This window comes from Pseudochaenichthys georgianus, chromosome 17 (genome assembly GCF_902827115.2).
Source record: "Pseudochaenichthys georgianus chromosome 17, fPseGeo1.2, whole genome shotgun sequence".
Lineage (NCBI taxonomy): Eukaryota > Metazoa > Chordata > Actinopteri > Perciformes > Channichthyidae > Pseudochaenichthys > Pseudochaenichthys georgianus.
Window position 1 is genome coordinate 5,146,955 of NC_047519.1, and position 26,163 is coordinate 5,173,117.

At 39.4% G+C, this 26,163-nt stretch overlaps 1 protein-coding gene across 1 annotated transcript; it reads left to right on the forward strand.

Moving 5' to 3' along the window:
• The first annotated feature begins 4,123 nt into the window (after positions 1-4,123).
• Positions 4,124-22,325, forward strand: cahz (carbonic anhydrase). Its single transcript, XM_034105340.1, has 7 exons — positions 4,124-4,241; positions 5,707-5,904; positions 10,132-10,250; positions 11,270-11,362; positions 11,522-11,584; positions 12,984-13,139; positions 22,189-22,325. The coding sequence occupies exons 1-7, from the start codon at positions 4,208-4,210 to the stop codon at positions 22,306-22,308; spliced, it is 783 nt and encodes a 260-aa protein (XP_033961231.1). The 5' UTR covers positions 4,124-4,207; the 3' UTR covers positions 22,309-22,325.
• Positions 22,326-26,163: the final 3,838 nt, after the last annotated feature.

Sequence of the window (26,163 nt, forward strand, 5' to 3'; positions counted from 1 at the left end):
CAATGAACAATAGCCTGGATTAGGCAGTAAAGACACTTTTTGTGTATCCCAGAGCGGACTGTTTTGTTTTGTTTGTGTTGTGTGGCTGGAAGACTGTCAATATAATGGATCCATGCATGAAATCTGTCTCTGTTTATTTTGTTTAAAGGAGCAGATTATCCGTTTATTATTTCTGTTTACCTTTATAATCTTATTTCATTCAAGAACCCCTTGTGCGTTTAATTAACACAACTAGTTTAGATAGTTGATCGTTACAACTGACGGCAACAAAAGTCCTACATTATTCAATTAACACAAAGAAGTAAAAACAATAAGTGTGGCTTGATATTGAGTAAGAAAAAGATTGATAAACGCTGTGAGAATGGATCTGCGGAGAGCATTTCGCCGTGATCCCAACTCGTCTATTACCAACATTCAGGGAGCTCTATGCAAGTCAATGGGACGCCCTGCCCGTTGAAAACTGACTCTCAAAGGGTACCCTGTCCGTAATAGAGTGACAAGGAGGGGCCCTGACCGTCCGTCAACATGTGACAGGTTGGGAGTGAGAACGTGTAGATTAGAAAGAGGTAAGATAACAACACATCCTCACTCCCAGGTCGGCCTATGTCGACGTTATGTCAATTCCCCTGTGTCGGCTTTTTCCAACGCAAGGGGGGGGGGGCCTTAGCGTCCATTTTCAACGCAAGGGGGGGGGCCTTAGTGTCCATGTTCAGCTTTCCGGGATGTCTATATGCTTCTATGGACGCTCATGGAAGCACGGCATTCGTTTGTGTCGGCTGCCCTTAAAGGCAATGTGAGCGTCCATTCTCATTGGATAACGGAGAATTGTACACCCGGAAGTAAGTATTCCCCTTACTGTCGATTTATTTTACAGTGATATCTGCACTACTCATCGACTAAAAAACACCAGACTATCCTTGTTAATTACACAACATTGATTGGTTTAAATTGTGTGCAATGCTTTTGTATTTTTTCCCTTCGATTCGGGGAAACAAATATTTTTTCGGAGTAAAGGATGGCAGAAGACACTACACTACCCAGAATCCCCAGCTATCGTTTGGACTACACCATGTCGTGTTTGACTTCATGTGATCTTCAAATTTCTCCCTGCAGAAAAAAAAAACATGGCCGAACTTCGTTTTATTCTCGGTGGAAAATGCCTATTTTAAAGTTAGTTTGGCTATTAAAATGCGTTTTGATGTCATTTGATGCGAGAAATATGAGTTGTTATTTCAGATTATGCGTTGAAAATAGTGTCTTCTGCCATCCTTTACTCCGAAAACATATTTGTTTCTCCGAATCGAAGGGGAAAAATACAAAAGCATTGCACACAATTTAAACCAATCAATGTTGTGTAATTAACAAGGATAATCTGGTGTTTTTTAGTCGATGAGTAGTGCAGATATCACTGTAAAATCAATCGACAGTAAGGGGAATACTTACTTCCGGGTGTACAATTCTCCATTATCCAATGAGAATGGACGCTCACATTGCCTTTAAGGGCAGCCGACACAAACGAATGCCGTGCTTCCATGAGCGTCCATAGAAGCATATGGACATCCCGGAAAGCTGAAAAATGGACGCTAAGCCCCCCCCCCCTTGCGTTGGAAAAAGCCGACACAGGGGACTTGACATAACGTCAACATAGGCCGACCTGGGAGTGAGGATGTGTTGAAGATAAAGGATCTGCAGTATTTTATGAAGTATTAATCGTACAAAGGTCAGTTGTATACAAGTAGAAGTGTGTATTTACCTGGTAGTAGGCTGGCTACGCCTCTCTATATGGCCTGGTAGATCTCGGCAGACTGGCAACTTTAAAAGTAGCTCTCGGTTCAAAAAAGGTTGGGCACCCCTGGTCTAAGGACAGAGGGTCTAAGGACAGAGGGTGTCGTATTGTCATACTGATATTCTGTACAAACTGTGAAGTCCACTGAAACAAATGTAACATTTGTGATATTGGGCTGTATAAATAAACATTGATTGATTGAGACGTGATGTGTGACAGTTTATTAGATCTGTTAAAAGGACAACAGAGGATAAACAATACATGCAGTCACAGTGTATGCCACCATGCATTCTGAAGAACAGCCGTTCTCTCTTGATTTTTACCCCAAACAGGGCAAGCAGTAACTTATTTATACAGATGAGTACGGTGGGCAATATGTGCAAACGTGCTACAATGACCCAAAACACTTCTATTTGAAGAAGTGCTGCAGCTTAAGAAACAACGCAGTAATCAAAACATGACGACACATGCATGGGCACAACGTTTTATTGTCTTATTTGTTCAATGGGAGATCATTCCTTCCAATATAATAGCAAATCTGCTGTAAGCTAGATAACTAACCTATGAATTCTAAATAGTGGTTTAAGTAACAAAGTAGATTTACTCAAGAACTTAAGTACAATTTTGAGGTACTTGTGTAACCGGTGTCGTTAAGCGGTCTCTGTGTTGTGTTTTGTGTTATTCATGGCGAGACCCGAGCCAGCATACAGTTGACGATCTCGGTTTAATCACTGACAACAGATATAACAATCAATATATTAGCTTTCCCTCACAGTGACTCCTCTCACGTGGAACATTTACAGAAAGGGGCGAGGAAACGTGAGGGACACAATATCAAGGGGGAAGTCCCCATAAAAACAATCCTCTGAGCACAGCGACCACACTTCAGAGGTTCTGCCCACTGATCTCCGACCTTGTCAGCTATTGAACATTCATAAAATGAAGAACACAGAATTATTTAATATAAAACACAGAATTTGTGTGATTTCACAAAATGATTTACAAATAAACCTCACTGCATATTTACAACTGTTACACTTGTACTTTACTTCAGTATTTCCATTTCATGCTCCTTTGTACTTCTACCTCACTACAATTTAGAGGTAAATGTTGTACTTTTACTCCATTACATACCTTAAGTTACTTTGCACATTTGGATGAATGATGTGAAATATAATCAACTCTTAAATCAGTTAGTTACACCAAATATATAGTAATAGTATACAATGTCATTAAAACTAGCTGCACCTTTACCAACTTTGATAACACTTTAATGATCAATCATTATAAAACATATCATATATATTATTCTGAAATGGACCAATCTGCACAATGACTACTTTTACTGTCGCTACTTTAAGTATATTTTTATGCTAAAACTTTTGGACTTTTACTTGTGTATTTCTTTACTCTGGCACTTCTACTTTTACTCAAATACAAGATCTGAGAAGTACACCCACCTCTGCACATTGATACATATTCAAGGGAACACAATGTAAAGGGAAATAACGAGGGGGACCTTAAACTGAAGGAAAACTGTAGCCTATGTATTTTGAACATAATAGATCAGTACTCAAAATAAATTATAGCTTTACCAATAATAGGTAAATATGATTGATTACATTCCGCTGTTTAATAACTATTACCAAAAGTGTGTCAAATCTGTCTTTTTTCAACCACTAGATGGCAGCAAATGTATTGACTGTGATATTCAGTACATTTAGTAGAAAGATTAAGATGAACGCTCGCGGTTTACCCAGAATATATGTTATTATTGCTGGTACAAATGCATAACATGCATGTCAATATATAATACCAGATTGAATGATGATGCTTTACGATTTAGAGACAAGGTACATTTATTAGAATGGCCCCAATAAGTAGCCTACATTCTAGATATGAATAGACATCAGGACAAAATATGACCATAAAAACAAGGCAATAATGTATTTTAAGTAAAAATGTAATTAGAAGAATAAAATGTCATACACAAAACTTAAATTAAATTGACGAAATAGAAAAAGTAGTGGCAACAAAATTGCTTTATTAGAGGGAAATCAGTGTTGGAGCATAATACAACCATACTAATAAAATGTAAGCTGCTTTTGCATATTGAGTAGGCCTACATTCATCTTGAAGGTGTTATTTACAGAGCAGTGGTAAATGTGCATCAGCTGTCTAGATGATTTCAAGGGGGTGGAGAGCTCCAGTCACCATCATCGCGTCTCTAGGTGGAGGCTCCGTCCTCCCGATAGTCCGGCCTGCTGGGGACCGAGAGGCTCCCCCCCGGTGTAAGGCTGAGGGTAGGATAGCCTTTATAAAGCCCCGTGTCAGCAGCCTTATCACTCTCTGTGACCCGCAGGCTGACGCAGATTAATCGGTGTGTGTGTGTGTGTGTGTGTGTTATCAGGAGCAGCAGCCATGTCTCACGGATGGGGATACGGAGCGAATAACGGTGAGTTCAGTATGGTGGGATGTTCAGGAGTAGCAGGTGGACAGGTGTGTGCAGTGTGCAGACCACTCCTCATTAACAATTACATAACTTAAATTATTACAAAGTGGTGTACAAAGTGTTCAGATCATTTAGGTAAAAGTAAAAATACTAGACCTACTGGAAAAAAGACTCCATACAATTAAAAGTACTGCATTGAAAATACTACTTAAGTAAAAGTATTAAGGTATGAATAGGGAAATGTAGTTAACGTTTTAGGATGAAAAGTGCTCAAATGTATTCAAATACAATTCTCAACTATTAAAATATTTCCAAAATAAAAGCAGCAAATCTTCACTTTTGAGAAACTGAAACGTTGTGAAATGTTTCTTAACTAAAAACTATTTGCAATATGACTGCTGATACATTTTTCGTCAACCCACTCATTGGTAATGTTTTGAATCAGCATAATTCCCTAAGATTCTAAGTGTTGTGTGTAAAACTCTGAACTTCTAAAGTACATAGTAACTAAAAACGTAAGAAAAAGAAACTAACTAAGTAAAAAGTGTTTCCCTTTGAAGTGTAGTGAAGTACAAACATGAAGTTGCACAAAAACAAAATACTCAAGTAAAGTACCTCAAATGTGTATAGTACAGTACTTGAGTAAATATACTTATTTACTCTCCACCACTTTTATTACATAAGCCTACTTCAGTAATCAGGACAGGGTTGTTTGTTAACTTTAATATTGTATGTACTTACTGGGGAAAAAAGCAAACATTTTATATTTTATGATTTTTGTTATTTGATTATATATTCATAACTTTTCAGAATCTGCTGGGCAGTTATTAATGTAGGTTTTGCAAAACAAACTTTTGCAAAACTTTTAAAAAGTGGACTTTCCACCTCACAGAATCACCAGCACATTCATTCTTTAACATTAACTTAATTGTTTGTTTATTTGAATGATAACAAAACATATTTAAATGGGGAACTTTTATGATATTATTTAATGTTTTATTCAGATATTGTTTTATTCACCTTATAAGCATCAGATGAAAGACAATATACTTGCTACTATATATACGATGATAAAAGTAAGGTGCATTTATTGTATGACTTAGTGACACAGCAGTGTTTAAATGCTGCTTAAATTGCAATTTAGAAGTAATAAACAGTTAGTAATTAGCCTCCTGCAAGTAAATACCCCTGATGTTTTTACGTTATGAGTAATTTTGCACTGCTGTTATTTTATTGAAATGTTCCTAATATCACACAGCAGCTGAGTTCACTTGAAAATAATATTGAATATGAAACTTATTATTTTCAATTCATATCTGAATATGTATTTCTGCACTAAAAAACAAAGACAAGATGCCAACAGAAGAAGTATTTTCTTTGCCACGTATGTACTCACTTTAAAGAAGCTGGAGCAAAAGTGCTCCACACATTAATATGAGGTATTAAATGTTTAAATATATATTTGTAGGGCCTGAAAAATGGGGTGAAGATTTCCCCGTGGCTAACGGGCCCAGACAGTCTCCCATCAACATCGTCCCTAAGGAGGCCCAGTACGACTCCACTCTGAAGTCTCTGAAACTCAAGTACGACCCCTCCAACGCCAAGGGCATTCTCAACAACGGATACTCCTTCCAGGTGGACTACGAGGACGACGCCAACAGTTCCAGTAAGTTCCACCGCTCAGCTTTCAGTGTTAGGACACTAAGCCACAGAAATATAGTTATGTATATGCATTTTAAATGTAAAACATCTATAATCTTAATTGTCCTTGTTTCGTGTGTTGTAAAGCTGCTGGCAAAACTAGATTTCTGCTGCAAAATAAATCATATATTAAAATATGATATTGTATTGTATAGTATAGTATTATATAGTATAGACTGCGGCGGTGGTAATATATATTTTTTGTCCGACCCAAAAGTTAGCATCACAAGGACTCCCTCAACAAAAAGCAATGAGATCTTTCCAAATACTTTGTAATATTGCAGAATAATTATTCAGCATTATAATCCCTGCGTATTAACACCACTTTATGATTATTGAAGCTAATGTTAGGCTATCAAACAGACTGCATGGGGCCTCACCTCGCGGAGGGGGCTTCACCTCGCGGAGGGGGCCTCACCTCGCGGAGGGGGCCTCACCTCGCGGAGGGGGCCTCACCTCGCGGAGGGGGCCTCACCTCGCGGAGGGGGCCTCACTTCGCGGAGGGGGCCTCACTTCGCGGAGGGGGCCTCACTTCGGAGGGACCCAGGTATGTTGGTTCTAAAAACATTCTTAAAATATGTTGTGATGACCTTCTTCAAATGTTTTTGATAACATTGTTCGATCATTATGCCCTACTGTTCTTAAAACGATTTTTTTATGTTGTCAGAATGTTATTATTTTACAGTACGATAACGTGCTTTATCGTTCCGATTTATCAGAAGTCTTTTCTTCTTTTTTTTAAATGCGACCAGCAGCTAGTACAAGTCACTGTCGGTGTCACATGTACTAGGGGACCCAGAATCAGACTCGGAATCAGCTGGTGAAAGTAACATTTGTTTATTAGAAAAGGGGAGCTGGGAGTGGAGGTTGGTTATGGCGGCAGTGGGAAACAGTTGTTCCAGGGTGGAGAGGCCTGGCTGGTCTGGCTGGGAGAGACATACAAATAAGTATGAGGCAAAAGCAGGCAAATTGGTCAAAGAATATGCTGGTAAAAAGTGAGAGCGGCACGCAACAAACCGTTCACGGCAACAATCTGGCAGGGAATGAGTGCAGGCTGCAGGTTTTCATAGTGTGGCTGATGAGCAGGTTGCAGGCGTGGTTGATTGGAGATTGCTCCCAGCCGTGTAGAGCAGACCAGCAGGCGGGGGGGGGGGGGTGTTTACAAACACTAACAGGGGTTCCAGGGATGGGCTGTGACAGTCGGTCCGTTCTTCTATATGTCTGTCGGTCTCAAATGATCCAATATGCATAAACAGCGGACACTGTTTAAATACGCAGCCCTCACAAACCACGCACTGCCAGATAGCTTATCCAACAGTTAGAACCTTCATACGAGACACAACCTTTATAGTCAGAAAAAAGCGTGATTATTTTCTGATATTTTACACATATGATATTATGAATACTGTGGGCCTGCATACCTTAGTGTGATTATAAGTGCCTGTGAGTGAATATTGGCATACATTCGTTTTTATATGTCCTATTCATTGTCTCAATGATCATCTTAAGAAAGTTATCACCAAAAATGTTAAGAATGTTTTTAAAGAACGTTATCCGACCTTTCAGAAGAACATTCTGGGAACCAAAATAAAACGCCCCGCTGAAAACATTCCTAGAACAACGAATTCTCAGAATTGTTTGTGACAAAAATGTCTAGCTGGGAACTCACACATGCCACCGCAAACATGCAATATCTGCTTACAGATTATCATGAATTACGTGCTTGTTGGTTTTTAAAAAAAAAGAAGGAAAATATGGTGACATCAGATTTTTTAAAAGCGCTCTAGAAATAAATCTGACGTGGACCATGAACGTGTTAATATTTGCCATCACAGGAACGTTTTATAAACAAAGAATAACATCCTGAAAACATATTCCGAATGTTGCTTTGAACATTTTCTTCATTTGTTATCATGTAACATTGAGGGAACGTTTTATAAAGAACATCTTTAATGTGTTACCCAACAACGTCCAAAACACATCCTTAGAATGTTGCAGGCAAAACGTTCCACCTTTGTTAACATATCACATAAAAGGAACGTTTTATAAAAAAAAACTTCTGTCATCTCAGGCCTCAATAACATCCTCAAAACATCCTCTGAATGTTTCAGTTAAAACGTTATGTCTTAGTTAACCTTAAACCTTATAGGAACATTATTTGAAAAAATAAACATCCTAAAAAGGTTCTTTGAACATCAGATTAAAACGTTTCTTTAAAACACTATTAGAACCTGTAGCTAACGTTAGCCAAAGTTGTGAGAACGTTCCCCGCTAGCTGGGGAGCCTCATATTGCGGAGGGGGCCTCAACTGAAGCGCAAATTCGCCGCAATTAAGCGCGCTCGCAGTTCCCGCATGCTCCACTAGCAGCAAACACCCATCCCCTGTCAACGTTCGCGACACAGAGGGCCTTGTCACATAACTTTGCATGGGGCCACAAGTTGGCTAATGTTTCGCAGGAAGATATTTAAAAGCCTCATTTAGTCACTTCTTAGAGACCGCCGTTTGTATGAAACACAGAAGCTTAAGACATTCACAAGTGGGTATTTACTGAGTGATTTTATGTCATTAAACTAATAGTTGCCACAGGCAATAAGACTGTTAAACACCTGAACTGTTGAAACAACATCCACAATATTCATCTGGCTGCTACTTAAAAATGATTTATCTATTTACCTAATATATCATATTTCAATGACTTGCATAGACTCTTATTGCACTATTTCACATTTTTTTCTTCTTGTATTTACTATTTACTTGCACTATATTTTTCTGTTTATCTGTGTTTTGTGTTGCACTGTTGGAGAAGCCTGTGACACAAGATTTTCATCGACACAACTACACTGTAGCTATGTTCGTTTGACAAATAAAGAACCTTGAACCTTGAGTTTAAATCTCTTCATCTTGCATTAACCGCAGTCCTAATTTTAAGCTTAAATACAAATATTTGAGACAAGAAACTGCAAGAGATAAAATGTTGACTCATTCCGGGTAAGGACTCATTCATGCACTCTTTACAGTGTTGTTTACGGTATACACTCGTTATATTATGTATTCATTTCCATAAAGGTTGAGCACTAGTAAGCTTTATCTGGCTGTCCCATTCAGGCCCCCACTACTAAGTAGATAAGAGCGTGTGATAATAATTACATTTGTCAGTAACGGAGTAATGTAACGCGATACTGTTATAAATTCAGTAATCACAAAGTTACTAACTTTGCGCGAAACGCCACACGACAGTGAATAATAAAACTTTTTACTAGTTTAGCTAGTTCCAGGGGTAGATAAGATTGGTAAATGTGATAGGTCTAACTTTTAACATTTTAATTATTTCAAGTCACTACAGGGATTTCCGCTGCAGGTTTATATTTTCGTAACATTTGTGCGACTTGTCCACATGCAGCTGTCCCAGGGGTTGAGCTGCAGACTGAGACATCAACAGCTAAAACTTTCGAGGGGTGGAGGTATGCCCATTATTTTTTATTTGTCAGAAGAATGGACAGGAATGTGACAGTAACTGCTGCAAACACAACTACATCAAACCTCTCCAAGCACCTGCAGAGGCAACATGCTAACACGAAGCTAGTAGCTAAACACCCCCGAACCCAGAGTGATGATGTTGAGTGAGTGCCGACTCCGAACAAGCAGCAAAAACTAGAATTGTCAGCGTTATTAACTTGTGTTATGTCTTCCTTATTGCAATAGTAATTGTTATGTGTGCACATGTAGGCCTAAGTTTTAAGTTTTGGCTATAGGCTGTTGCTGAGTAACGCAAAGTAATGTAAAGTAAGGAGTAAAGTAAGACGTTACTTTATGTAGAGAGTAACGAAGTAAAGTCATATATTACTTTTTTTAAAGTAATATGTAATATATTACTTTTTTTGAGTAACGACCCCATCTCTGGTCATCACTGTGTAAGTATCTGTAGGACATCTGCCTAAAAAGTGTAATCTTTATGATGATGACGTGATCAGTGTGTACTTTTCTCTGACTTTAAAAAGATAAGTGCTGCACATTATAAAGACTAAATTATCTGGAAATTATCTAATTGTAATGAATGATAATTCAGTTGCGATAAAGTTCAGATGATGATTTCTCCATAATTGTTTCCATCAAAGGTCTGTAGAATGTGTAGAACTACAGTATTTAATTCAGACTGACATTTTGCATCTGTAATGACTTTGTGCTCACCAGTCCTGACTGGAGGTCCTATTTCTGGAACGTACCGTTTGAAGCAGTTTCATTTCCACTGGGGAGCGAGTAATGACAGAGGCTCCGAACACACCGTCAACGGCATCAAGTTCCCCTGTGAGGTACTGAAGGAGCTGCTGCTTCACTAATCCTGCAGGAACAGGGCCTGCACAGCCTGTGGTCTGTGGTGGTGGAACTGTCCTGTCTTTGGCAAGAGCATTCAGTAAACATTTAAGAGTAACACTGTTCTTAATGGTTCTTTTTGAAAACACACAATGGCCATTACTTCTGTAATTGTTTAAGAAAGAACTGGGGGTGACTGGAGTTTACATAACTCAATACAAAAACACATTGGGTATTAAATGTATGGATTCCAGTGTCTTTAGTTCCAATATATTCAAATTAGGTTATTTTTAGAACCTATAGTGCCACAGTGACGCGTCCTAAAACCAGGAAGTAAGCTGCGCATGGGTTCCTTCGACAAAAAAGCAATGCGATCGATCATAAATCTATCGATTATAAATCTATCGATCTTAAATCTATCGATTAGATTTATGATTCAAAAATTATAAAAGTCGGGTAGACATGTGGATATTATCCGACTGAACAAAACGTGATCCGTCTCTTAAATGTGTGTCAACCACAGACCTTAGTTCGAGCTATTTTCCAAAATCCTATGGAGAAATTGCATTGCTTTTTTATGGAAGGAACCGGAAGAGGCTTACTTCCAGGTTTTAGGACGCGTCACTGCGGCACTCTATTAAGAAATAAATGAACTAGATGGATCGTTTCCATAAGTGAACAGTAATTCATATATCTGACCTGGGACGCAGTCTGCTTCAAAACATAATGGGTTCTTTCTTGGCCCATGCCATACTATTCCACCAAGTGTCATACAAATCAGACTGGTGGTTTATCTCTAATGATAAAGAAAATGGTATATTTATATTTGTCGGATACATCTGACATTATCACAGATGCGCTTCAAACTCTGGCTGAAACATGTTGCATTGGTCGTCTTTTTAGAGATCTGTCTTATTATTTGTAAGATATCCACGTTATTGCACATGTTACAGTATATTTTGGACAAGATGACATTTTCTGTAGGCTGGGTCTTAAAATGTGTCTCTTTCCCTGTTAGCTTCACCTGGTGCACTGGAACACTAAGTACCCCAGCTTTGGAGAGGCAGCCAGCCAGCCTGATGGCCTTGCAGTGGTGGGGGTCTTCCTCAAGGTGAATCATCAGTGACTCATCCCTGACAAGCTCTCAGTCTGACTGACTGTAGCTTTAAGTATTCATGCCCTTCACAGGACGGTGTAAGCTTAAGAGACAATCTAAATAAATAAAGCTAAAGTTTACTGTAAATGTAACTGTGTTTGTCTCGTCGTTCAGATCGGTGCCGCCAACCCCCGGCTTCAGAAGGTTCTGGATGCCTTTGACAGCATTAAGACCAAGGTAAAAACGCTAGAGAAGCTTCGCCTTCCATACATGATTGGTGGATTTACTACTGTGCTTACCAATGTTTCCTAAAAGTCATACATGCTACTGCTACGATACATTCTGATAAGCCACACGAAATATCAGGTTATATAAGGTTTTTATCGTCAACAAATACATTTAACTGTGCAATACATACTTCCACTTTCACTATGGTTACCTGGCTGCTATAGCACATTACTTAACATGGAGGCGTGTGGCGCAGTGGTTTAGTGCGTTGGTGTTCGGATTAGGGGGTCACAGGTTCAAACCCCACTGCAGTCAGCATGTCGTTGTGTTCCTGAGACACTTCACCCCAAATTGCTCCTGTGGGAATTGTCCACAGTACTGAGTATGTAAGTTGCTTTGGATAAAAGCGTCTAACACGTAACATGTTATGTAATGAAATGTAAAATACTGTTATTGGTTTTTAATGTTGTCCACCTGGATGTGTATTTTTGTAAGTTGTAATTTGTGTAATTTCTATTATTATCTTTAATATTGTATGCATGTCTCTGAGTCAATATTTTACTCTTTCTGGCTCTTTACTTTCTCTGTAACAATGTACATTTCCCCTCTGTTGGACGAATAATGGTATTCTGATACTGATTAATAATCCGATAACTATTAAGAACTTCACGATCAGAGCACTAACTATGATTAACTGTCAGAACAAGCAGAGTGAGGCTCGTACAAACTGCTACAAACTCAACGTACACTTCCAGCAAGAAGATGTATTACATGATATCACAGATTGTATACATGACTTTTTGCACAGTAACGGATGGTGTCTCTGCATTAGCATTGTTTTAGCTCACAGCAACAGTATTTCATAAATCTTCTTTTTCCAATAAACATAGTGTATGAATTTCATTTTTCATTTTCATTTGTAATGTCATGTTTCAATTTCAATGTATTTGCATTGTTTTTGTGAAGCACTAAATCATTTGGTAGCACATTAGCCCGGCATCGTTGAGTCTCGTATTTATCTACCCTTGTAAGCTACCATATTATTATTATTATTAGCATCAAAATGAATGTGTACACCTGGTATAAACATTCTAGCTAGTTATTGTGTTTCAGTAGGTCTATGATATGCTGTAAAACATAATAATGTCTTCTGTGGTGTTCATGTATGAACGTTGGTCAAATATTAGCTTTCCGTATCCTGAGCCTCACAGGCCGCCTACGTTAAAAACACACAAATCCATGCAAATACCAAAACATATTTTCTGAAGACAAATGAGCTTATTCTGTCAATGAAACACATTTGAAATTATTGGAAGACCTACAATTGTAATGGCTAACAATGAGTGACAACTGCTTCCCTTCCTTTCCTAACCCCCTCTTCCCTGTTCCTCCGCCGTCACACCTGCAGGGGAAGCAGACCGTCTTTGCTAACTTCGACCCAAAGACCCTCCTGCCTGGTTCTCTGGACTTCTGGACCTATGACGGCTCGCTGACCACGCCCCCTCTGTTGGAGAGCGTCAGCTGGATTGTCCTCAAGGAGCCAATCAGTGTCAGCCCGGTACAGGTGCGTACTCACTCTCGACTTACATTAGATTTAAAATGAGTACTTCCTGTTTAATACACATTTCAGAGTTGATAACCTTGATTATGACTTACTGTGAATGTCTGTCCTGTGTGTCCTGTGTAAGAGCCGCATAAACAGTGAAACACTGATTCTGCTCTGATCTGCCAACAAGTGGATACTTTTACCCTACTGTATATACCTTGATATAACAACTGTATACAAAAAACTGTGAATGTAACATCCAGATATTTGGACATGCACGGTGCTGTTTTTAACGTTGTTGGAAAAAAATGCCTACGTAGGGTTACAAAACTGCTGCTATACAATCTCTGTTCTTGAATTGCAGAATAATTATAGCTTGTTGTTTTAGTATTCAAATACATGTAATATTGAACTTGAAGTTTGAGAGCCAAACAACTGAAGTGAAGCCACATCTGGATTGCAGACTAAATATAATTTAAATATAGCTAGGAAGGTCATAGGGTGTTTCAGTGCACATATGCACATGTGTGTAAGTATGTGCACAACATAGCTTTGTGGCAGTTCTTAAATACATACATTTGTCTTGAAAGTCCACATACTAGATGCGGGTTGGACATGCTGCTTTTCTATTATGTAGTCTGGTGAGGATGCTGCTGAACTATCCAGTAGAAGTTTAAAGTGTTTCACTCAACATTTGAAAATGCAAGGCGTGAGGTGTTAAGCTTCAGGAAGTCTGAAAAAAACAAAAGAATATCCAATAAATTACTGCCGAATCAACATAGCTGGCTATTTCATCATAACTATATTTTATTTTAAAATACCCTCTAGATCAGGGGTTCCCAAGGGGGGTCGCGAGACCCCGAGTGGGGGTCGCGAGATGATTACAAAATAAAAAAAAATCTGTATAATTTCCCCGCAGCGAGGCTCCCCCTTTGACAATCCACTAGCGCAGTGTTTCTCAAACGTTTTCATACCAAGGCAAGGCAAGTTTATTTATATAGCACCTTGCAGCACCAGGCAATTCAAGGTGCTTTACAAAAATGAAAGACATTCAGACAAAGGCATTTAAAAACAGTAAAAGATAATAAAAGAAACATTAAAAGAAAAACAAAAAATAAAAGACATGAAGAAAATGGCATTTAAAAGCAGTCATTAAAAAGAAAAGCTAATAAAATAAACATTAAAAGATAAAAGTTACAGTGCAGTCTAAGATATGAATAGTTAAACTATTTCGGTTCTTGATTTTTTTATTTATTCCCAGAACCTCCCTTTGGAAATCCGAACATTTCCGTCCCTTTTGTTAATTTAGACTGATTGTTTTCACCATGTTATGCTCGCATGACATCCACAATCGGACCCTCAGGAGGGTGTACTAGCCCCCTACTCCTCTGCTTTGCGTTCCATAACAAAGTCTTTAAGTGTTACCTGAACACCCCGTGTTACCAAAACACTATTTTTCATACTTGTTCCTCAGTACAAATCACCCAAAAACTGATCGTAAACCCTGGCTACGATGGATATCCCAAATATCCTACTTTCGAGCAGTCCCTCTCATAAATGTCATGGAGAAATTAATTACGTTTAAATTTAAAACATTAAAAGAAAAAATACATGGAGAAAATTTACAGTGCAGTCTAAGATATGAATAGTTCAATTAAAAGCAGCGACAAAAAGAAAAGTCTTCAGCCTGGATTTAAAAGTAGTCAGAGTTGTAGCAGACCTGCAGGTTTCTGGGAGTTTGTTCCAGATATTTCGAGCATAATAACTGAACGCTGCTTCTCCATGTTTAGTTCTGACTCTGGGGACAGAAAGCTGACCAGTCCCTGAAGACCTGAGAGATCTTGATGGTTCATAATTTAGCAGGAGGTCAGAAATGTAATTTGAGCCCAAACCATTCAGTGCTTTATAAACCCGCAGCAGTATTTTGAAATCTATTCTTTGACACACAGGAAGCCAGTGTAAAGACTTCAGAACAGGAGTGATGTGATCCACTTTCGTAGTGTTAGTGAGGACTCGAGCAGCGGCGTTCTGAATCAGCTGCAGCTTCCTAATAGATTTTTTAGTGAGACCTGTAAATACACCATTGCAGTAGTCGAGTCTACTGAAGATAAAAGCATGGACAGGTTTTTCCAAATAGTGCTGTGACATTAGTCTTTTAATCCTAGATATATTCTTTAGGTGATAGTAGGCTGATTTAGTAACTGTTTTAATGTGACTGTTGAAACTCAGGTCAGAGTCCATGACTACACCTAGATTTCTGGCTTTATCTGTTCTTTTGAACATTGCAGACTGAACCTCAGTGCTCACTTTTATACGTTCTGACTTTGCTCCAAAAACCATTACCTCAGTTTTATCTTTGTTTAATTGGAGAAAGTTCTGACACATCCAGTCATTGATTTGTTCAATGCACTTACTCAGTGTTTGAATTGGAGCATAGTCTCCTGGTGAAATTGTTACGTAGATTTGTGTGTCATCTGAATAGCTATGGTAACTTATTTTGTTGTTTTTCATTATCTGAGCCAGTGGTAGCATGTAGATGTTAAAGAGAACAGGCCCCAAGATGGAGCCTTGAGGAACCCCACATGTCATATTTGTCAACTCAGATGTGTATGTACCTATGGAAACAAAGTTTTTTCTGTCCTTTAGGTCGGATTCAAACCAATTTAGAACTGTTTCCGAAAGTCCCACCCAGTTTTCCAGTCGGTCTAGTAATATGCTGTGGTCAACAGTGTCAAACGCAGCACTGAGATCTAATAATACTAACACTGAAGTTCTGCCACTGTCTGTGTTTAAGTGGATGTCATTAAAGACCTTTACAAGAGCAGTCTCAGTGCTGTGGTTTGGACGAAAGCCTGACTGGAACACATCGATGATCTTACCTAGAAATGGCAGGTTTGATATGGGCCTGTAATTGTTCATTACTGAAGGATCTAGATTATTATTTTTTAAGAGCAGCTTAATGACTGCAGTTTTCAGGGCCTGTGGAAAAATACCTGAGTGAAGAGATTTGTTTACTATATGAAGTAGATCTGAGGCCATGCAAGGCAAAACATCTTTGAAAAATCCTGTTGGAATAATATCAAGGCAGCAGGAGGAGGACTTCAGAAGTTGTATAATGTCCTCTAGGTTTTTATCATTAATCTGATGGAATTGTGTCATGGAGCTTGAATTGTTATTAGGTGGACACAGAGACAACACATTTGCTGTTCCTGATGCAGAGGCACTGACTGCTTGTCTGATTTTCTGAATTTTGTCAGTGAAGAAGGCAAAATCATTGCACGCCCTGGTGGATAGAAATTCAGAGGCTACTGACACTGGGGGGTTAGTTAGTCTGTCGACGGTAGCAAACAGTTTGAAATTTGTGAAACCTTTATTCTATTTGTGAAAATACAAACAAGGAAGATGTTGCTGCTTTTTTACATGTAGACCACATTAGACCAGGTCCTGATCTAAAACCACAAGACCTAGACTCATCAAATCTGGACTGGATTATCCCAGAGGGTCTAAAGATTCTTTATAACACAATTTCAGATTTGTGAAACCTTAATTCTATTTGTGAAAATACAAACAAGGGAGATTTCAGTGCTTTTTTTGCATCCTGACCACATTAGACCAGGTCCTGATCTGAAACCACTTTACCTAGACTCATCAAATCTGGACTGGATTATCCCAGAGAGGCTAAAGATTCTTTATAACCCAGTTTGAGTTTTGTGAAACTGTTATTCTATTTGTGAAAATACAAACACAGGTGGAAGGCTGAGGTTGCTGCAGCAGGCCAGGATCAGAATCAGAGAGTGAACCTCCCAGCTGGGCAAGCCTTTATGCCTTCTTGTATTTTCACAAATAGAATAAAGGTTTCACAAATCTCAAACTGTGTTAGAAAGAATCTTTAGACTCTCTGGGATAATCCAGTCCATATTTGATGAGTCTAGGTCTAGTGGTTTCAGATCAGGACCTGGTCTAATGTGGTCTAGATTTAAAAAAAAAAAAGCAGCAAAATCTCCCTTTTTGTATTTTCACAAATAGAATAAAGGTTTCACAAATCTCAAACTGTGTTATAAAGAATCTTTAGACCCTCTGGGATAATCCAGTCCAGTCTTTATAAATCACAATCGACTCGAAATGCGGCGCACTTTTTGCGGGCTTCACGTAACTCCCATATTTGCCTTTACATAGTCAAAGAAACGCCCATTCATTCATTTTGACTGACTGCATGAAGAAGATCGCAGGAAATGACGACAGAACAGCTAAAAAAGACATCACACACCGTGTCTGATTTTGGTTATTTTGGGGAGGTCGAGATAAATCACATTGTTTGGTGGATGCCGTTTGAACCAGAGTAGCAGCATGGAGGTCGGATCGTCACCAAAATAAATAAATAAAAGAGGTCCGAAAAAGGTTAATGACAAAAAAAATACACATAGCCTTCCTCAGGCAGTGTGTTTGTACCGGGGACAGGAGACCCCCCTTGATGAGAGATTGTAAGAAATGATCGGGAATCCCTCCGGAGTGGAGTCATGACGACTGGATCTGAATTATGTGTTCGTATTTGGTGGTTTGTGTCCCAGCTGTCGATCAGCTGTGCGCAGCATCTCCACTGCAGCCTGTGCATCTCCACTGCAGCCTGTGCATCTCCACTGCAGCCTGTGCATCTCTCTCAAATGAATTCTTCATATATGATAAATGAGAGGTAACATTTTATTTATGATATTATTTCCACATATTTCTCTTCATTCTTCCTTCTGCAAACGCGGTGTCGCAGTTTCTCGTCTCTCCCGTTGTTGTGCTTAGTGCGTACGCATGGGTTAGAGTTTGCGTGGAGGACCGCACGTTTTCCCGTCAAATTAGTATTTTATAAATCGCAAACATTGCATAGAAACTGTCGTACGCCATTTTTTGAGCGTATATCCCTTTATAAATGAGGACCCTGGCCTGGTCTAATGTGGTCAGGATGCAAAAAAAGCACTGAAATCTCCCTTGTTTGTATTTTCACAAATCTCAAACTGTGTTATAAAGAATCTTTAGACTCTCTGGGATAATCCAGTCCAGATTTGATGAGGCTAGGTCTAGTGGTTTTAGATCAGGACCTGGTCTAATGTGGTCTATATAAAAAAAAAAGCAGCAAAATCTCCCTTTTTGTATTTTCACAAATAGAATAAAGGTTTCACAAATCTCAAACTGTGTTATAAAGAATCTTTAGACCCTCTGAAATAATCCAGTCCAGATTTGATGAGTCTAGGTCTAGTGGTTTTAGATCCGGACCTGGTCTAATGTGGTCAGGATGCGAAAAAAGCAGTAAAATCTCCCTTTTTGTATTTTCACAAATAGATAATCCAGTCCAAATAAATCAGCTATGCAGCGATTTAAGAGGTTCAAACACGGAGGATTGTTCTCTCAGCGCTGTAAATTAAATGTCCCTTAGCTTTCCCCTTAACTGCCGAATCCGATGCTCTGAATCGGAAGCCAACTTCAGCGTCGTATTTCAAATGCTCTCAGGTTTTACACCTCTTATGAAATGTAGACTACATTTATTACGGAGTTTATGTCCAACAGACTCACAGATCGTTGGCTACTGAGAGATATGCAAAATACACCGCATAGTACGACACAAACCTCCGCTGTGGATTTTCAAAAGAAAATACAGTAAAACTATGGTCGCAGGCCCAAGTTTAACTCTGAGGCCTGCATGGTCTGCCTACATAACAAAAAATAAAAAACCGTTGTTGAAGCCCCAACAACAGCCTCTGATCATCAACAGACTTCATGCAATGCTTCATCGGTTGCATGTATTAGATAATAATCTCTATCTCACTCCTAACATCTAAATCTACTTTCAGCATGGATAAATGTTCATAAAATACATCCATTGTTTGTTCGATATGCTTCTTGAAATCCTAAAAAACACATCGTATTTCTAGAACAGATTACAAATCGCCTGAAAATGGTACAAACAAGTGGCAACATGTTTGACGAAGGTGTTGCGCTGGGCTATATCATGCAATCGAAATTGAAACTTTGCCGTTGACTCTGGCACTGTTATTTTTGAGGTCGCGGGCTGAAAAGTTTGGAACCCCTGCTCTAGATCCTCTAATGATGTGTTTGTGCAAGCTTTAAGGAGCCTGGATGTTGGTTTAAACATTGCCAACGTCAAGAGGGTCAGAAGTCATATCATGCTTTAGAGCAGGGTGTGTCTGAGCCCTGAAGACCTTGTGTTTCACTCAGATTAAACTGACAGCCTGTATCTGCAGACTGCACTCTCTACATATTGAACACTGCCAACCTGTACCTTCATGTGACATACCGTAGGCTTTTCCTAAAAGTTTAACACTGTTTGACTATACCCTAACAGATAGATATCAGTTTTAAGAAGTGAGGAATGTTTTTAATGTAGGAATAAATATGTTGATACACAAGTACTGTACAGTTTAACGCTTACTTTGTTATGGTGAAGAAGTGCAGCATTGCAGAGTGAGCCTGCTGAGGCAGTGAAATCCTCCTAAAGCTCACCAGCTAGCTAAAGGCTAAATGGCTCCCAGAGGAAATGTTGTTTACTGCAGCCTGCTGCTTTAGTTTTTTCACACACACACACACACACACACACACACACACACACACACACACACACACACACACACACACACACACACACACACACACACACACACACACACACACACACACACACACACACACACACACACACACACACACACACACACACACACACACACACACACACACACACACACACACACACACACACACACACACACACACACACACACACACACACACACACACACACACACACACACACACACACACACACACACACACACACACACACACACACACACACACACACACACACACACACACACACACACACGTGTACCATAACAGTAAGATAGTGATGGCATTAAGAATAAGGAAAATATACTGGAGATATTTTGGTAGCATGTTTGTTAGCGTGGGAGAAATTGGTAGAGTAGCTAATAATTTTACAGTTTTTGAAAAAAAATTCAGGTGTAATAACTTTTCGGAATGACTCTCCCAACAATGAATAAAGGGGGGTGGGGGGTAAAATTCACATGTGTCTTCACTTGGTTAGTGTTTAGATTTACTTTGTTTTGTAGTGAAATAAGCCTGTTGTAATTGTTGGACAATTACCTTATACTTCATAATGCTACAACTGTACATGTATGTGTATGGGACTACTTTCAGGGTCAGCAGGGTGGTGTTTTGCACCACCATGTGCACATGGGAGATAACAGCAGAGCAGCATTAAGGGGTTTGGGCGTGGCTCTATACACCACTTAGATAAAAGATATACAGGAAGAAGTGAAGCAGCTGATTGCATTAGATACTGCATCGCTTGTAGTTTAACACGATCCAGGTAATGTGTCTTTCCGCCCTAGGGCATGTGCAGTAATAGCACCTAATGCTCACCTGTTTTCTCCCACGTACATGAAAGTGCACCTTGATTTGGCCAACTGAGGATTCAAGAGCTAATGAGAACGTTTCATCACTCATGTTGCTAGGAAACACACGCTCTGTGTCTGTTTGTTTTTTTAACTGCAGATATCATGACTAGGTTTTAGATAGAGGCGAAACGAAAGAGAGACATGGAAGATAACTACACAACAATAAGACGCACTCGCAGGACTAAGAATGCATACAGTATGTGCGGGAAGTTTGCCCACCTAATCAGAAATAGTTGAATTAGAAGGAATACTTTCTGTCGTGACTCTCTTGGCTAACTAACCGTGTGGACATTTTTTTATGGCTCTTCCCCTAAATAACCTTAAATATGTTAATATTCCAATGAACCAAAACAGAGGTTCCAAAGGCTTAGTTGGTGAAGACAGAGATTCAAACCCCAGTAGAAGCCCTCTCCTGGACCTGTTCCTGCAGGTGACAGGTGACGTGGATATTGACCCGTTTTCCCTGGCTCTTTCTGGAGGTGTTGGCCTGTCTGAAACCAAAGAGTTTTTTTGAATCTGTGCAAGTCATGGATTCTTCATAACAAACACCATTTCAAGCATTGGGTACTTATCAGTGATCCAGTATTAGAAAACCTTATGGAGCATGGAGTCATGTGATCATTGGTGTGGTCACTTTGTTAAAGGTCCCATGTCATGGCCATTTCTACTGATCATAATTCCATTGTTGAGGTCGACTAGAATAGATTTACATTGTTCAATGTTCCAAACTCACATTGGTTTCTCACAGCATCTCTGTATAGTATGTGTATTCACTCTCTGTCCTACACGGCTTGTTGGAGCTCCTTCCCCCCCCCTCCCTATGAGCCCACTGTGCTCTGATTGGTCAGCTCGCCCACTCTGTTCTGATGAGTCCACCACCGTTACAGCGGAACATCAGTGTAGTGATTATGTGTTACAATGGCGTTTGTTAGCAACCAGAAAATGACACCAGTAATGACAAACAGATGAGAATGCTGCGTGGGGTCTGGGTGCCGTGTCGGCGGGACGCTGTGCGGCTCGCTGCTGCTGGAGCGGACAGTGTGAGCTGGATTACTGGTGTCGTTTCCTGGTTGCTGCGTGGGGTCTGCGGGACAGAGAGACAGCGAGACATGGCACAATTCAGCCTGAGAACACACATGCAGCCTGGCTGTGAGTTTGCCAAACATTAGATTTTTACTTCAGCCGACTGCAGTTATGCTTCAAAAATCATAAACTAGTGTAGATATGTGGAGATTAACCTGCTGAACAGAATATTTATGTTTCACGGACATGTGTCTGCCATAAAGCCTATTTTCCACTTTACCTCACCACTTTATTGTAGTGGAGCAGTAAAGATCTCAGATGTTCTATTTACGCTCACAATTAATCATTTTTTGGCTCTTGTCTGGCGGTTCCAGATCGGATGACATTTTCATATTGTTGATTGTTTTTCAAGTGTTGGGCGTTTCTTTTTTATGTCTCAAAGAAACATTACAAATAGTAAACAGTGTATACAATCTATATTACACCAACATAGTGTGGTGGGTACGTGTCCAGGACACAGGTTCATTGATTTAAACACTGTGTCTCTCCTTCTTCATCAGATGGCCAGGTTCCGCGGCCTCCTCTTCACCGGAGAAGGAGAGGCTCCATGCTGCATGGTGGACAACTACCGCCCCCCCCAGCCTCTGAAGGGCCGTCAGGTCCGGTCCTCCTTCAAATAAACAGCGCTTCATCTTCATTGTTTCCTCCTTCCCTCCTTACACAAACCTTCATTCTCCTATTATATCCACATGCAGTCAGCTTATACTAGCCTTAAGGAAATGAACTTGAAATAGATCTGCTTAAAGTTTCAATAATATAGACTTACTGGATATATCTTGAACAAAATAACAGATTTTTGAGCTTTGACACTATAAAGACACAAGACATATTTACGCATATCATATCAAAAGTCCAGATGATATTTAAGATATTTTAATTTACATTGAGCCACGGATATGCTCCCGAGACAGACCATAGATGTTTTAATGGAAATCAGACAGTAAAAGGCTATTTTCACAGAGATCCTCCTGGCATTACTCATTGTGAGTAGTAGGGGTGGATGTGTGAAGTTTACATTGGGTCATACGTTGTGCCCTCATGGAATATTAAATACATATTAATAATAATAATAATACATGAGACTTGTATAGCGCTTTTCAGGAAACTCAAAGATGCTTATATTGTCCCCTTGGTCAGACACTGCCTTAATACAGACAAAGGTGGCCTAATATTTTAAGTCTTTATAGGCTACAGAGGGACCCGAGATCTCCTGAAATTATCACAAAGAGAGACAGGATTTGTGGCTCCTAATCTCATAATTAATTATAATTTAAAATATTAGTGTCTATTGATGTGTGCCAATATAATATGCTTTTTCTTTCACAAAATATACTCAAAATAGAAGCCAATATACTCTAAAACTTAATTAATACAATACAAAAAAATGTATATTATTTTTTGTTAGCAGCATTGCACTGAAGGAAAAAGATATACAGAAGATTTGTCGGTATACTATAACTATATGTAAACCCACACCTAGCCTATCTACGGTGAATGTAGCATAAAGGACATGCTGTGATGTTTGTCAAGTATAACAACCAAGATGTCTCCATGCTTTTTAATACAAAAACTGCTTTGAAAATGAAAGCATTTATAAATGTTCTGATGTAGATTGTGAAATTGAAAGTTTGTATTGATGCCTCAGTTTGAAAAGAAGTGATCCTGAGTTTGGGTGTAACCATACAGTCTATGGGTGTAACATACTGCAGTCTGGCCACCTCTGATAAACCAGCCCTTCTACACATGTAGGTTTTGATTTACAGTGAAAAAACTGAAATGTATCAACACATTTCACATAACTATATTAGGATGGTTGAAAGCAATTCTATTAAGTTGAATCTAATAATGTATATTTAAAGGTCCCATGTCATGGCCATTTCTACTGATCATAATTCCATTGTTGAGGTCTACTAAAATAGATTTATACTGAGCAATTTTCCAAACTCACATTGGTTTCTCATACAGCATCTCTGTCAAGTATGTGTATTCACCGGTTTTCACTCTCTGTCCTAAACGGCTTGTTGGAGCTATGCTAATAAGTGTGGCTTGATATTGAGTAAGAAAAAGGTATATAACGCTGTGAGAATGGGTCTGGAGAGCATTTCTCTGTGATCCCAACGTAGTCCGAAAAACGTTTACCCATTTAAACAGTCGTGGTAGATACCTTGTTTGTTTTAAACATCATAAATACACAAACAACAATGAATACTTACAGGCTGTGTCCCCGAAACTCCCGCTGGTCCAAACAAAGCTGTGTGTGTGTGTGTGTGTGTGTGTGTGTGTGTGTGTGTGTGTGTGTGTGTGTGTGTGTGTGTGTGTGTGTGTGTGTGTGTGTGTGTGTGTGTGTGTGTGTGTGTGTGTGTGTGTGTGTGTGTGTGTGTGTGTGTGTGTGTGTGTGTGTGTGTGTGTGTGTGTGTGTGTGTGTGTGTGTGTGTGTGTGTGTGTGTGTGTGTGTGTGTGTGTGTGTGTGTGTGTGTGTGTGTGTGTGTGTGTGTGTGTGTGTGTGTGTTGCAGCCGCGCAAACTGCCCCGCCCCCTCGCACACAGACGGGAGAGAGAGAGATCTCTCGTCTGGATTGGAAAGATCGAAAATACTAAAAATAATCATAGATGCATTTTTACAGGCTTTTTGCATATTAGATAACGGAGTTGACGACACCAAAACTGCAATACAATGTTTGTGTAGCATAATAAATATGACACATCATTCCTCAGTGCCCTACGCTGTACATATCCGGCATGAATTGCTGAAAGGTTTGGGAAGCTTTGTTTCGTGAAAGGCAGGCAGAGGTTGCGGCCATAGCTCTGGGCGTGGCTACTGGGTATCCCTACGTAACAATACCCAGGAAGTAAATGAGAAATCTCCAACGAGGCGTTTTGGGGAGGTATTTTCTGTGCTAGAGTTTTAATCGCTACAGGGTGTACTTTGAGGGTTTTTGACTCTGCAGACCGGTTACATGCATTAAAACCTAACACACAAGGGGACGGGTAATAACCGGAAAAGCATGACATGGGACCTTTAAACTTAATTTCATTTTTGCTTTCAACTAACCTAATACAGTCATGTGAAATCTGTTGACAGTTGTGTACTAACAGTATGATCATCTCATGATGGTAATACTATGCAAAGCTCCAGTATGTTGTTTGACAGTCAAACCTAGAATTGGCCGATGGTACGCACTAATGAATGTAAAAGAAAATGGTATCTAATCATTTTGGTTGATGTCTCTCCATTTTGTATTAATACTATGCCAACTGAACTACCACTGTGAATTAAACATTGCTTAATGTAAGAGCTGTTGAGTTGGAACGAATTGAAAGGATTAATTCATGACTATGCATTACAGTGTCAACATAAAATGTGTCGTATAATTTTTCAGAATGTTTATCTTCATTAATCCTTTAACTTGAACTTAGAGAGACCTGCGCAATGACAATGAGTGTGGCTAGTGGAACCTTTAAAGTGAGCCACCTAAAAACCGCTGTCCCATTACAGATGAAGGAATGTGTTTCAGTCAATCTATCATAATGGAAAAGAATGTTCAATAAAAACGAATAACTTGCAGATATCTCTAGTTGTCCTTCTTTCTCACAACTCCTAGTCACTATAAGTATTGGGGAATCTTATGTGTGTTGTGATGTTTGTGCTGGAGCTGCTTTATCCAAAACAGCACTCCGGTTAGAGAGTTGACACGGAGACAGGAAGTACAGTTGTTGGACTTTATATTAGCTTGGTTCTGATCATCAACACAGAATACATCATGTTTGATGTGGAATCACATACGGTATAGGATGTCGAATGGGTTTGATGAGGATGATGATAATGAGAATGAATGAATGTAGAGATGAATGAATGCATGGTTTATTCTTCACGAACGCATTCTATCTGTGACGATGGTAATTATGCATGTGACGATGTGACCGCAATAATGTCCTGTCATGAACGCACATGTGTAAACCAAGCCCCCAGGAAGTGCGCCGGAGTCTGATGAGAATATTCGTTGTGGCCAAACGGCGGTACTACACTTCCTTTAGGTTGCTGGGCCCGGAAACACTTTGTACGATTGACTTACATTGGGAAAGAGTGGTCTGTAACTCGTTGGATAATTTTTTTTAAAGTAAATAAACAACCCAGTATGAACACTTGTATAGCCCTTATTAAAAACATTTGTTCCTCAAGTTGTAAAAATGTGCTAATAACATTATTCTGAGAGTTATTTCCCTCTGCATTATGAACGCGCATCTAACCCATGGGACCGCGCCACCCGGCACATTCATGTTAGGTGTTCAGCACTACATGCGTTTATCTTTACCCATGGATGCACAATAAGAACGGACCCATATCGCCTTACTGCCATCCCACGGAGCTGTAATAATGGATATTGCACATGTTTGCTGTAATTCATCATTTGTAAAATATTATACTACATGGGCTGTATGATTAAATCTTGTACCGTAAATGTTATATTAAATGAA